General features: G+C 30.9%; 1 protein-coding gene across 7 annotated transcripts in view; it reads left to right on the forward strand.

Moving 5' to 3' along the window:
• The window catches only part of LOC145247988 (GTPase-activating Rap/Ran-GAP domain-like protein 3), a 513,715-nt gene that overhangs the window by 453,561 nt on the left and 45,117 nt on the right, over positions 1-15,037 (forward strand). For 3 of the 7 annotated variants that reach the window (XR_013863317.1, XM_080109653.1, XM_080109650.1), the window contains exon 28: positions 3,373-3,405. The exons of the other annotated variants lie outside the window; for them this stretch is intronic. Coding sequence is in view for 2 of the 3 variants with exons in the window: in XM_080109653.1 (XP_079965779.1) it covers positions 3,373-3,405 (33 nt within the window). In the remaining variant the exon portion in view is untranslated. The remainder of the gene's footprint in view (positions 1-3,372; positions 3,406-15,037) is intronic. 7 annotated transcript variants of the gene reach the window in all.

The following is a 15,037-nucleotide window of genomic DNA, read 5'->3' on the forward strand; positions in this document are numbered from 1 at the left end:
CTGCTTTCGTAAATAAGCGTTTGTTGCCTAAAGAGGTCTCTAGTTACTAAATACTAGAAGACCGAAACATGCTCATGACTGTGTAGCAACAAATTACTGCTCATATAAAGACAAATTGAAAATGTAACATTGAGCACTCTTGTATTAACCTCGTTATATTTAATTGGTTACCCTACTTTTAAAAAATAGCAACCTCAAATTATATATATATATATATATATATATAATTTGAGGTTGCTATTTATATATATATATATATATATATATAATATAATATGAGGTTGCTATTTATATATATATATATATATATATAATTTGAGGTTGCTATTTTTTTTAAAGTAGAGTAACCAATTAAATATAACGAGGTTAATACAAGAGTGCTCAATGCGGAAGTAGAACAAGTTACATTAATATGTTACAACAATTAATATGTTAGAACAAGTTACATTAATATATATATATATATATATATATATATATATATATATATATATATATATATATATATATATACAGGGTGTTCCAAACTTCTTGAACATATGTCAAGTCTTCGTACCTGCTTAACTATAAATGGTAGTAAGATGGAAGTGAAGCCATTTGAAATGGATTAAGACTTTTGTAAGGCTATTAATTTCTTTATTTTCAGATCCTTATCCTTAAAATTTCTCGAGGTATTCAATGTCAAAATGTGCCCAACACTTTTGGAATACCTTATTTGTCACCTGTATTTAACAGGGAGTTCTGGCTGTAGATAAGGAAACCCCTCCTATACTACAAATTAAATCGTACTTATTATTAATTCTTTATTAATTATTAGCATTAATTCTTAAATCGAGCTTCAACATTTTTTTATATGCCCAGTTGTATCATGTACATTACCGGGTTTGTAATTATTAACTAGGCAGACGGAAATATAATATTTTAATATATGTAGATTTCTTTTTTATTATTATTATTATTATTATTATTATTATTATTATTATTGTTATTATTATTATTATTATTATTATTATTATTAGTAGTAGTAGTAGTAGTAGTAGTAGTAGCAGTAGTAGTAGTAGTAAGAAGAAGAAGAAGAAGAAGAAGAAGAAGAAGAAGAAGAAGAAGAAGAAGAAGAAGAAGAAGAAGAAGAATCCATTAACTTCACATTGCTGTGATGTTTTACACCGAGGTTTTCTTCAAGAGCGCGCTCTTACACTAAACTTAGTGAGGATAGTCAAATTCGATGGTAAGCACCTGGTGTAGGATATTAGCTGAGCCAAGCAAAATTGACTTCTGGAGTATGGTGATGCATCTGATTTCCAAGGAGTTCAGCGGTTTCATAAGATTATCAGGAATTATTATTATTATTATTATTATTAATATTATTATTACTATTATTATTAATATTATTATTATTACTATTATTACTATTACTATTATTATTATTAATATTATTATTATCATTATTATTATTATTATCATTATTATTATTATTAATATTACTATTACTCTTATTAATATTATTATTATTACTATTACTATTACTATTATTATTATTATTATTATTATTATTATTATTATTATTATTATTATTATTAAAGAGTCTATTCCTTATCGATTACTACATTATACTCAATATATGGTAAAAACCTCCAGCGAAGCCCGATCGTAAAATAAGTTTTATTCATGCAGATTTCGAATTTATATTCATTGGGCCAATACTCTATCGATTATTATATTGTACATAATATATGGCAGTAATTTCAAAAGGTTAAAAATCATAATAAAAAACTTTACAATTCTTTATAAATATAAATTGCCGTTTGACAAATTTTCTCCCTTTTCTGGCGACCACTCTGTATTTTAGTAATACCATAATTGTTCTTCTGAACTTCATGGAGATATCTGAATTATTAGATGTCATAAATATTTAGGTATTAGATTTATTGAGAATGCATGGCATAACTACATAGTTTACATACCTGGATTATTTATGTAGAGATCAGAAGAAATATTAGATTCCAGAGCTATCAAGCTAACGTAAGACGTTTCGAGCTAAACGTCAAATGTTTAAAGATAAACGTCAAAAGTGTAAAGCTAAACACCAGAAGTATAAAAGTAAACGTGAAAAATGCTAAACTAATCGGTTAAAGTGTAAAGCTAAACGCCAGAATATAAAGCTAAACGCCATGATGTAGACCTAAATATCAGAAGTTTAGAGATAAATGTCGTAAGTGTAAAGCTAAACACCGGAAGTAAAACACTAAACGTCAGAAATGTAAAGCTAAACGTCAAATGTATGAAAACTAAACGTCATAAGAATTAACCTAAACGTTAAAAATGTAAGGTTAAACGCCACTATTTAAAGCTAAACGTCAAAGGTGTTAAGCTTAACCACATAAGCATAATGACGTTAGAAGTGCAAAGCTAATTAATAGAAATGCTAAAGTAGCCGTTAAATGCAGAACATTTAGATTCGTCTTAAGAACTGTTTGACTTACTTGACATCAGAAGTTTCAAGTTTGACTTCAAATGTTTTAGAAACTTTGGAATGTCAAAATCTCTCCTTTTTTTTGCAAGTTCAGCTTGACATCTGTACCAACTATTAAAACAGCAAAACTATTTAGGTTGACATCGAAACTGATAATAACTACTGTAATTGCAATATAATTATTATAGTGGATAAAAAACCGCTTCGAAACTGCTAGATTAAACTTACAGAGTTAAATTGGACAATAAAGACTGCTATATTTGTTTTCAGAACTGCTAAGTATAATATCGAGACTATTAAATTGGGCCATAAAAACTGTTTAATTTAACTTCAGAACTTCTAAGTAGGACTTCAGAACTGTTAAAATGGATAATAACTTCTATAATAAACTTCAGAACTGATAAATAGAACTTCGATTATGTCAAATTAAACTATGAGAAACTGTAAAGTAAGACTTCGAAACTGTTAAACTGGATTGTAAGAACTGCTATATTTGACTTCGAAATTGGTAAGTAGGACTTGGAGACTGTTAAATATGATCATAAAGCTGTTATATTTGACTTCAGAACTGTTAAGTAGGACTTCGAGACTGTTAAATTAGACCACAAGTCTATCAAGTCTGAATTTTGATTATAATAAATCTTTATGTCTAATTTTCGACGATTCATTTCTTATTTTATTCTCTTAAGCTTTGGTTTACAAACTATTCATTATTTTTCTTTAACGTTATTGTCTATTAAAGTTATTCACTTTAACTATAAAACTTTGCTTTAACATTTATCCTCTGCCTGAAGTCCTATAACCCCCTATTAACTCCACCTTTTAAAATCTGATCTAAACTTCACTTTGAATTCTAACGACGATTTTTAATAACTAAATTCCACCTGATTTCCTTCCAGAGTCTTGGAGAAATAGAAAAAAATGGAAAACATGCAAGTTCATTTTTTTTTAATACATTATCTTTATTCTCCTCTGAACTCTGACTCGATGTCACGTCTAAAAATCACGTGACTTAACACAGCCTTTTTTTTCGTTCTCAGCACCACCCACTCTGAATTCAAGCTTTTAAAATGTTATTCATATCTAATATATATTCCCATAAATGATTTAATACATTTTTAACGTTTCTCGTCCCCTAAAATGTTTTCGGTATTATTCTGCAATATTCTTCGAAGCGAAATTTTTCTAAAGAAATCTTATGACCTATTTAGAATCTAATCACCAGCTTTGCACGATATAACTACCTTTCGGCCGATGCATACTCGGGGCTTCCTCTGGTGCATGTCATTGATGGTATTTTGTAGGATCCTCTCACTGTTAAGTTCTTAAACTGTTACATGCCATATAGATGATGCATATGGTGATTTGGCAACCCTTGCTTTACTTGAAAACCCACCCTTACAACGCTATTTATTTTCACTAAAGGCTAAAAAGGGAACTTTTTTAAATAGAGTAGCGTTGTTCTTTGCAGCATGTGTTTGAATACGAGAAATATTGCATATCTTAAACGTGTAAAAGATGACATAAAGCTAGTCGAAAGCTCGGAGAAATAACGAAAATACCCAGTATATCTAATAAAACTAAGAATGTATACAACAGAATAATCCAACGAAACTGACAATAAAAAAGTAAAAAAAATATAATTGTTTATATATTCATCGATGTTTCGTCGATGTTATTCAAAGAATTTTTCAAGATGACTGATCTCATGCAAAATATAAAAGTTAAAACATGATGCCTCTATGGTGTAGAACGAATGTTTTTACTCTTATTTCTGTAAAAGGCGTTAATGTTAAAATTTTAAATATTTGATGTTTCTAAGAAGGGAAATGGATGTTTTTGACTTTGTTTTTAACGTTGATATTATGGAAGAAGTTCTGTCGAAAATGTCGCGCAAAAATGTCTATCCTGAATTTTACTTTAAACGAACTAAATTTAAATTTAACTATTTTACATCACATTTGTACATAAAATCTATATTTATAAATAACATTCTTTTCGCCTCATAAACGCATTACATATTTCAAATTTTAACTTTCATGTTTTTGTTGTCTTTTTTAAATCTTCCCGATCTTCATTAATCATCTCCCAAATCACATTCTTAGATTATTCTTAGACATTTATGCAGACGACACCAAAATCTATGGCAACATTTCAAAGGCCAGCAATGACCAAGATCTTTCTGATTTCCTCTGTTTTCATCTTGGGAAAGTGGTACAATGGGGAAAAGGGTGGTTGGTTAATTTTAATGCATCAAAAACCAAGCTTCTCTCCTTTCATCATAAACGCTCTGACCCCCATTACGCACCAATCGAAATGAATAATTCTTGTTTAGGAACGCACCATGTCATGACAAGCTTTTGGGACTGGCCTTCACTCCTGATTTGAAATGGAACGCATGCATCAAACCTGTTGCCAAGATTGATGGCCAAAAGGTTAAATTATTTTACTGCTCTAGCAGATATCTCACTTGCGATGCAATCCTCTATTTGTATAAGGGCCAGGTACGTCCTAAAATGGAGTACTGTCGCCCTATCCAGCCTTGATAGAGTTTAAACACGGCTTCAAAACATAGTAGGTAATGTCCTTTTCTCTTCCCTGCAACCTCTTTCCCACTGAAGAGACGTTGCGAACCTGTCTCTGCTCTTTAGATATTTTTATAGCAAGTGCTCGACTGAACTCCAATCTATAGTCCATCCTTTCCAAACTTTCGCAAAAAACACTCGAGTAGCTACATCCGCTATAAAAGATTTTTCCCTACTCTCTATCTGTGTCTTTATTTTAACGCAGATTACAAAACAAAGCTTCTTTCCTAGAAGTGACTACCTGTGAAACACTGTTCCGCTGGTCTTCTTCCCGATTCAATGCAACATGGTAGCCTTCAAATCCAATGCAAACAAGTTCTTGTTGAACGCCTCCATAAAAAATCAAATTCTATTCAATTTACACCATTAATGATTACTAAACTACTAACATACATTCATTAACTCTAATCCCCGAGTAGCCTTAATAAGTGGTGAAAAAAAAATGTACGTCATCTTGAAAAAGTCTTCGAACTATAATGACGATACGTCGATGAATATTTAAACAATTTTCGGTTTTACATCTTTTAGCATTTTTCATGTATTTATATAACAGTTTTTATTCAAAATCTAACTTCTGTTAAAAAGTAAATCTGAATTATAAATTAAAATACATTGTTATCATAGATAATATTCCATCAAATCAAAACGTTTAGCTTTCAAAATACCATATTCAGCTGTTATAGATTTGATTGTATTTTATAAATAATATATGTAAAACTATTGTTTTTATTTCTTTTGGTCATCAAAATAAATTGCATTTACTATTAAAACGCTATGGTGTTTTGGGAGTTTGTCATTCTCACGCCCATTTATCGCAGCCAACTGCAAAACTCAGACACACTGTCCACTACAAAATAAATGCCTAACTAAAAGCATCGTTTACCAGGCTACAATATTTGCCAAAGAAAACCTAAATAACAAAAAATATTACAAAAGAATAGCCTTCTTAGATATGAAAAGCTAATATTACGACGCCTGATGTAAATTCAAAAACAAAAACGCCGAATAAAAACAGCATTAGCGAACCACTAATGGGAGTTCAAGAAAAGTATATGCTCGCTGACGGTGAGTTGAAAATAGTACGGCAAGCAAAAATATGTAGAAACTTAGACGACTGTTGTATACTGTGTGTGAATAAGAAATTAACTATCCTAAATTTTAAAGAACCTGGAAATTTATTAAACTGCAGAAATGAAACACCAAACGTATGTATACACAAAGTAAACCTTTATCTTCGGATGAAAACACATTTATAAAAACATAATTATAAAAAATAACAACAATAATAAAAATGATAATCATAATAATGATTATTATTATTATTATTATTATTATTATTATTATTATTATTCAAAAAAACAAATAAAATATTACAAACTAAAACACAAGCGGACACATTTGAACACTTTCAGATTAAAGCTAGGTCACCTGCCAACAAAAACAAAAAATGGCTTTATCCTCTTTAAAAATGAATAAAAGGAAGAAGTAAACTATAGGTCAGGTGAACCTCTGCTTGATAAACACAAATGGGAACACGAGCACTACGTAAATATGTAAAAAAAAAACACGTGGTAATACTGATTTCATATGATAGCCTGACAAATCCTCACTAGGATGAAACGTGGAATATTTTGTGTAGCTTAATTGCCATATATATTCTCAAAACTCATTTATTAAATGAAGACTATGAAAGTATTAATTCAAAATAAATACATAAAATGTTATGTACATACATAAAATTGTGTATATAAATATATATATATATATATATATATATATATATATATATATATATATATATATATATATATACGTAAAAAGATAACTCGATGAATTTATCTATAAGGGGAGACAAAAAGGGAGATAATTGACATTGATTTTCTTTCCATCTGCTTTTGCAACCCCACATCAAGAACCCTTCCTTATTATTTTGCTGGCTGGTCAAACCCCTCCTCCAAAACAATTGGTGTTCGGTGTTTTGTTCTGGTTGTTTTTTTCATATCTAAATGTACATACGCGCTTCTCCTTTTTTCCAGTTCTCCCGAGTTTCTTGTTTCCTTTGAAGCTAATCTCCTAATACTTATCGTTACTTATACATTTTCTGCTTGTTACGTTTTTTTCATGAACCATTTGCTAACACCCATTTTCTTTGGTATTCCTGTCATTTTGATGCTCAGATTTGTTTCATGTCATTTGGCAAAAAAAATGAAACTTCACACGAAGGATTTGCAGAGCCTTGTGCACGTGTTTTTTATTTCTCATATATATTTATATATATATATATATATATATATATATATATATATATATATATATATATATATATATATATATATATATATAGTGATTTAAAGGTTATGAGATATTTTGATGTATGAAAACGCTGTTACTTTTTTAATTTAATATTTTTTTATATTTCTATCGATTTTAGATACTTTTCTGTGACCAAGAGCGGAGTGCCGCTTGAAATATAAAAAATAAAATATTAAATACAAAAAGTAACATCGTTTTCATGCTTCAAAAAAACCCCTCATGACATTTAAATCACTATCCTAGAAGCATACGTGGATTTTTAACATTATATATATATATATATATATATATATATATATATATATATATATATATAGTTATTTAAAGGTTATGAGATATTTTGAAGTATGAAAACGCTGTTACTTTTTTAATTTAATATTTTATTTTTTTATATTTCTATCGATTTTAGATACTTTTCTGTGACAAAGAGCTGAGTGCCGCTTGAAATATAAAAAATAAATATTAAATACAAAAAGTAACATCGTTTTCATGCTTCAAAAAACCCCTCATGACATTTAAATCACTATCCTAGAAGCATACGTGGATTTTTAACATTATATATATATATATATATATATATATATATATATAGTTATTTAAAGGTTATGAGATATTTTGAAGTATGAAAACGCTGTTACTTTTTTAATTTAATATTTTATTTTTTTATATTTCTATCGATTTTAGATACTTTTCTGTGACAAAGAGCTGAGTGCCGCTTGAAATATAAAAAATAAATATTAAATACAAAAAGTAACATCGTTTTCATGCTTCAAAAAACCCCTCATGACATTTAAATCACTATCCTAGAAGCATACGTGGATTTTTAACATTATATATATATATATATATATATATATATATATATATATATATATATATAGTTATTTAAAGGTTATGAGATATTTTGAAGTATGAAAACGCTGTTACTTTTTTAATTTAATATTTTATTTTTTTATATTTCTATCGATTTTAGATACTTTTCTGTGACAAAGAGCTGAGTGCCGCTTGAAATATAAAAAATAAATATTAAATACAAAAAGTAACATCGTTTTCATGCTTCAAAAAACCCCTCATGACATTTAAATCACTATCCTAGAAGCATACGTGGATTTTTAACATTATATATATATATATATATATATATATATATATATATATATATATATATATATATATATATATAGTTATTTAAAGGTTATGAGATAATTTGAAGTATGAAAACGCTGTTACTTTTTTAATTTAATATTTTATTTTTTTATATTTCTATCGATTTTAGATACTTTTCTGTGACAAAGAGCTGAGTGCCGCTTGAAATATAAAAAATAAATATTAAATACAAAAAGTAACATCGTTTTCATGCTTCAAAAAACCCCTCATGACATTTAAATCACTATCCTAGAAGCATACGTGGATTTTTAACATTATATATATATATATATATATATATATATATATATATATATATATATATATATATATATAGTTATTTAAAGGTTATGAGATATTTCGAAGTATGAAAACGATGTTACTTTCTTAATTTAATATTTTATTTTTTATATTTCAATCGATTTTAGATACATTTTGTGACCAAGAGCGGAGTACAGCTTCAAATATAAAAAATCAAATATTAAATACAAAACGTAACATCGTTTTCATGCTTCAAAAAAAAACTCATAACCTTTAAATCACTATCCTAGAAGCATACGTGGACATTTAATATTATATATATATATATATATATATATATATATATATATATATATATATATATATATATATATATATATATATATATATATATATATATATATATATATATTGACTGGTGAGTAACATTCCAATTACCAAATCAAAAAGAAAAAAAAACAGAATCAATCCATTAATCATGATTATTTTTTATTTTATTATTAATATATTTTTTTAAAACATTCTACTCATAGCTGAGTAGCTATTTTTTCCATACATGTCCTACACATTTTCGGTGTGGTGATGGGAAATACTATCCATTGTATTACCATGCAACTGATCAGAAACAAACAGATATCATTACAAATTGCCACAAATTAGATTAAAAGAGGAAGGGTATTTAATAAAAAGGACAGAAATACAAAAGACTTGAATATATATATATATATATATATATAAATTATAAATATATAATTATAAATTATGAATAATTATGAGTAGACCTAAAGGCACTAATGTTTCATGCTTACGCAATCATCAGTGGAGTAAATAACGATCACCGTTGATCGAAGGATTGGGAAGCTAGCCACGAAGCCACCCTAGACTCTGTTAGAAAGAACATACCCCAGGGCCACTGTTACATTAATGAAACTTAACGTTTAATATAGAAGATCTCAAAGTAACGGGAAGTTATGATCTCACACATAAGGTCAGCTGACCGACCTTTTCAATTTCCCAGACAGTGCTCAACTTTAAAAATGTTATTCCTCAAAGGGGCGACAATAGTTAATCTGTGTGCATGGGTTTGTGTGTTATGGAAGGTATGATAACTTCAGTACCGTCGGTATCAAACCTGATACAAATGGCTAGTTTATGGCCGATTATATTGGACTCTCTTCGGCATTCCTTTACACTTCATCAACAGACGCTGAAAAAAGTCTGCGATAATCAACCATAAACTGCCCCCTTGCATCTGATTTGAAACTGTCGACTTTTTCCTGACATTCTGTAACATATTTAAATTAATATTATGCAGTTATATCGATTTTTTTTTATAATCGCGCACTTTTCTGGCGTTCTTTCCTTTCAAATACCCTACACAGTACGTATATGTATTTGTGTTGGGACGATACAGTAAATCAAATTTGTAGCCCAAAAAGGAGTCAAATATAATCTGTTTACAGGAATACTTATAATGGCTGTATCAAGCAATTACTATTTATTATTTAATATTATTTAAATACAAACTTTATACCACAGTGATGATAATAAATGCTACAGCAAACAAGATCGTAGACGAAAAAAGGGTAAAATAATCTGCCTAGAGAAATGTTTAAGAGGGCTACATCAGGCAAGTGAACATATTTTATTTAGAAAAAGAGTTACAATATTTCAAATACTAAATACAAAGTTGAATCTGTTTGATTATTCTAAAACTGGCAATTAGTTTTAGAACCCTTGATATCCGAAGGCTTATTTGTAACTGTTTCTGAGGCAACCGTAAACCGTTCTTACTGCGACTCACTCTCTGGCATTGAACATGATTGAATTAATACACGTTTAATCAAGCCATTTATTGTGCTTCGAATTAATTAGAACATGTGTAACCTTTGATCCGACGCTCACATTGGAAAAACGTTAGCATAGTGAGTGGTGGAGGGTGTCGTGCTACGGGTGCGTTTGCTTTCTTTTTCTCGTGGGCAGGGTTTGAAGCAACTTCCTCACAAGCAGTTGGAACAGTCTCCTGACAAGGATGATGAAGACGTTTTTTTACTTCATTTTTTTTTTTGAGATTTTTTTTAGCTCTGATAGTGATATTAAAAGTCTACTTTTTCTTTTTTTTTTTTAATTGGAATTCATTGAGATGAGTATTAATTAATTTATTGCGGACTATTATCCTCATTTTCGAGATGTTGTTTCACGACGTTTCGGCAAACTATTCCTCTGGCCTTCGTCAGGTGGTATATATATAAGAATTTATATTATAAACTAGTCTGAGTGTCCGGCGTTGCCCGGGTGTTTGGAGATGTGTGTTGTGCAAAAAAAAAAAAAAAAAAAAAAACTGGTAGTAGGCAGGCAGGCTCGAACCTGTACCGCGAAGGAGGAAAAGAACGTGAAAAAAACGTGACGTCTTTGCTGTTGCGTCCATCGCCAAACCGGAAGTGGCGAAGCTATAAATTAAAGCTAGTCAATCGAAATTGATTTTCACAATGTTTCAGTCGCAATTATTTTTTCCACAATTGATTTTTTTTTCCAATTACTCTAACCACTGCGCCATGTGAAGGTTGAATTAAAGTGTGGACGACCGAAAAATACAATTGCGAATTACTTAAGACCTGTATCCAGTCATGGCTGACGGAACGAGAGCATGCTACCCTGTGAAGTAAATAAAGAGTTCCGTTCGATATTCCGTTCAAATTCCCGAGTTCGACAGAAACATTCCCGAGTTCGGCAAGATGGATCCAAATAATATAGCTCTCAATCTTGTTCATAAAATGAATACTGATCTAATTAGTCCATCGCTGTACAAATTAATCAGGTGTTTACCATTTTACGCTGACGGCTATATTAGAACAAATCTTTACAATATTAATCACCAATTAAAAACTTTAACAAATCTGACGTCATTAGGTTTTGTAATCCGCTTATGGATTCATTAAAAACTACGTCCGTATTATCACGCACTAAACTGAAACCACAAAGCTGTTATGTTGTCCCAATGGTTGGATTCTTCGGCGTGACCTCTCTGACAATGTCATCCATAACTCATGAGATTCATTGAATTGTGTTTAATTAAAAGAACCGGTGCGCTTCTCTTAGTCTAGACAACTTGATACGCAAAGGAGAAACGTTATATATGAATTATGTGATCACATTTTGACACGGTACCTATTAGTTATAAATGGAGGTCTTTCGTTTTACAGCAGTTATTAAAGCAAGGTAACCCAATCCGGATTGAAAAATGGTCGACCATTGTTCACGGCAGGATTGTCGTAAGGAAGTAGATAACGACGCAGCCTGATTACTCGGAGGTTTAAAGTTCGAGCCCTATTGATTCTATGACACCATTTTTTAAAATTTTGTCCGCCTCTAAGCAATTGATATTTTCACTGAAACGCAATGGACTACTATGGTAGGGATTAAATCTATATGAAACAACCTGAGTGAGTAGTTGGGTATGGAGAAGTTTTTTTCACATTACATTTAAATTTCTACTTCTTATAGATATCTGCAAGCTTTACTTGTTTTTGTTTTTTTGTTTTTTGTTTTTGTTTTACTAATTAGATTATTCGGAGTACTGACGTTTCTGAACCTGTTAAATGAGGATTGGTTATTCGTATTATTTGGATTCTTCGGACTACTGTTTTCATCTTGAGTGTGATTTTCAAAATGTTTCTGCCGATGTAACCTCCGGTTTTTCTCGTGTGTATCTTGTCGAACTCGGTAGTGTTTCTGTTGAACTCGGGAATTTGGACGGAATTTCGAGCGGAACCCTTTATTTACTTCATAGGAGTAGTATATTTGTTCCGTCAGCCATGATTGGACAGAGGTTCTTAATAATTCGCAATTGTGTTTTTCGGTCGCTCAATCGGCCGAAACATAGTAGCAGTAGTTCGATTAATCTAATCGGATTCGAACTACTGTTTTTCTCATCTATTCTCACCACAAGACCTTCAATCTTCTATTGAATCTCCGACCTTTTTCAGGCGCGTCTTAAACTCGGGAATCATAACACAATGGATATAAGTATAAAATAATAATAATTTCTAAATACCAATCTTCTGGTGTTGAATGTTCAATACTGAATATTGGAGATACTAAAATTACAATTACGAATTACTTGAGACTTTTATGTGGTCACTATTGACAGAAAAAAAAACAAGCTTTAATAAAAGAGTTCCATTCGATATTTTGTACTAATTCCCGAATTGGACAAGTACGCACCCGTATATAGTCCAAGGTTACAATGTTATGAGAACAAAATATCTAAGATGAGAACAATCGTCCGAATAATCAAAATGCAGGGAGGAACGATAAAATTGTCGCCCTAAAGAAACCTACACTCCAGCTTTATTTTAAAACATTTATTGAAAAAATAATTTCGGGTAACTTGATTATGTAGTAGAGCTGATATCTATCCAATGTAGCCGTATTCAGCCTCAATCACCACCTCGATACGAGTCCGGAACTGTAAGCATACCTTTTCTACAAGTGCCGGCGGGGGCTCGGCAAGTACTCGGTGAATGGCAGTGATCAGGCTGCCTTTGATGTTGTGGAAGATCATGTTGGTGATGTTCTTGGCGTATGACATAACGAAGTAGTCCAGCGGGTTTAGGTCGGGCGAGGAGGAGGGACAGTGAGAGAAGGGCGCAAAGTGGTAAGACTCCTTCGGAAGACAAGCCTCGGTCCTTTTGGACTTGTGTGCAGGTGCTAAGTACTGTTACCACACCCAGGTTGGTTTCCCTTGGAGCCATTACTGTCCACGGCCGTCTTTCTTCCTCTGACTACCAACGGAGTCCGCTAACTCTCTGACTCCCAACTCCTGACTAACTGATATGTGTCTTTCAAGCTCTCTCGTTACGTCATTAACTCCACGTGATCAAATATATAAATCGAATGATCTAGCTTCGTCGCGTAATTTGTTTATGTTCTAACATTCTTTTCTATTAAAATATATTTGCTTTTAGTTATCTAAAATTTCTTATTTTTATTGTTCATAGAATCTAGTCAAGTTAAATTCCTAAAACATCATTTAACTAGATTTATTCTTGAATTGCATTATCCTCTTTAAAACAAATGTAATTCAATAATAACTTTCTGGTTAAGATAATTCGTTAATACCCCGAGTGTGCTAATATGCAACAAGGATTGATAATTTTTTGTATTATTTGGATTGTTCGGATTATTGTTTTTATTTTGTTATTCGCGCGCCATTTCGGCCGATGTAACCTCCTCCAACCCTCTTCAGGTGTATATTCTACATTGCATGTTAGTGAAGTCAGCAACAGTATCCAATGTAAATATACACTCGTAACGCTGTCGCTTAGATGGGACTTCAGTGCCTCATCGGTGTAGCTGGCCCCGAGAGATTCAGCCCCTACATCAAGCTAATTGCTATAATACCCACGGACTGATTACATTAGCAATGCATCCACTAGTAAATATCAGGATTGGTATATGTTTGTGTTTGGTCGAATAATAGATGACGAAATAACCACGCGAAATGAGTAATATTTAATCATTTGGTTAAAAATGTATTTTGATCGGATTATTGAAGACGATCGGAGGTTACATCGGCCAAAATGTTGATCAAATAACAACCAAGATTAGAACAATAATTCAAATAATACAATACAAAGTTTGCTTGTAGTATATTACTTTTAGTAACATTTATTTTTCAAAATATTAAGTTTACAATATGGTATCGATATAGTCAATTATAAAAGTCAATTGCTAGTGTTACAACAAATGTGAAGTGGGTGAAGTTAGTTCACGAAACTTCTGTCATTATTAATCAGCAGAGCGTTATCAGAATCAATCAGTTCTAACCAACAATTTTCTGTATATTGAGTGTTCAATCCTTAATACTAACGATTGCGAATTGCATGAAACGTTTATATTCCGTTATTGTTCCTATTTATTTGCCTCCCAACGAGGGCAGAGAGAGACACAAGGTCTATTTTTTATGTGGAGAAAATCCAGCGCCCTAAAAAGGGGCACACTGGATAGGAACAAAAATTAAAATTGTCCCAGTCATTAAGGATTTCTCCTCCACTGACCGAGGACAGAAAAGGTGAAGTGTTGTATCAGAACAGATACTACACTGTGACCTTGGCCCGTTATTGTTGACGGAGCGAAAGATTTATTAAAAGGATCTCGTTCTAAATTTCGAACAGATTCCTGAGTTTGAATTCTCGAGTTGGACAAGATGTACACCCAAAGATGGTCCGATATAAGTTAAGTTTTATTTCGAAATACG

This window comes from Euprymna scolopes, chromosome 26 (genome assembly GCF_053919585.1).
Source record: "Euprymna scolopes isolate OS-2025 chromosome 26, ASM5391958v1, whole genome shotgun sequence".
Lineage (NCBI taxonomy): Eukaryota > Metazoa > Mollusca > Cephalopoda > Sepiida > Sepiolidae > Euprymna > Euprymna scolopes.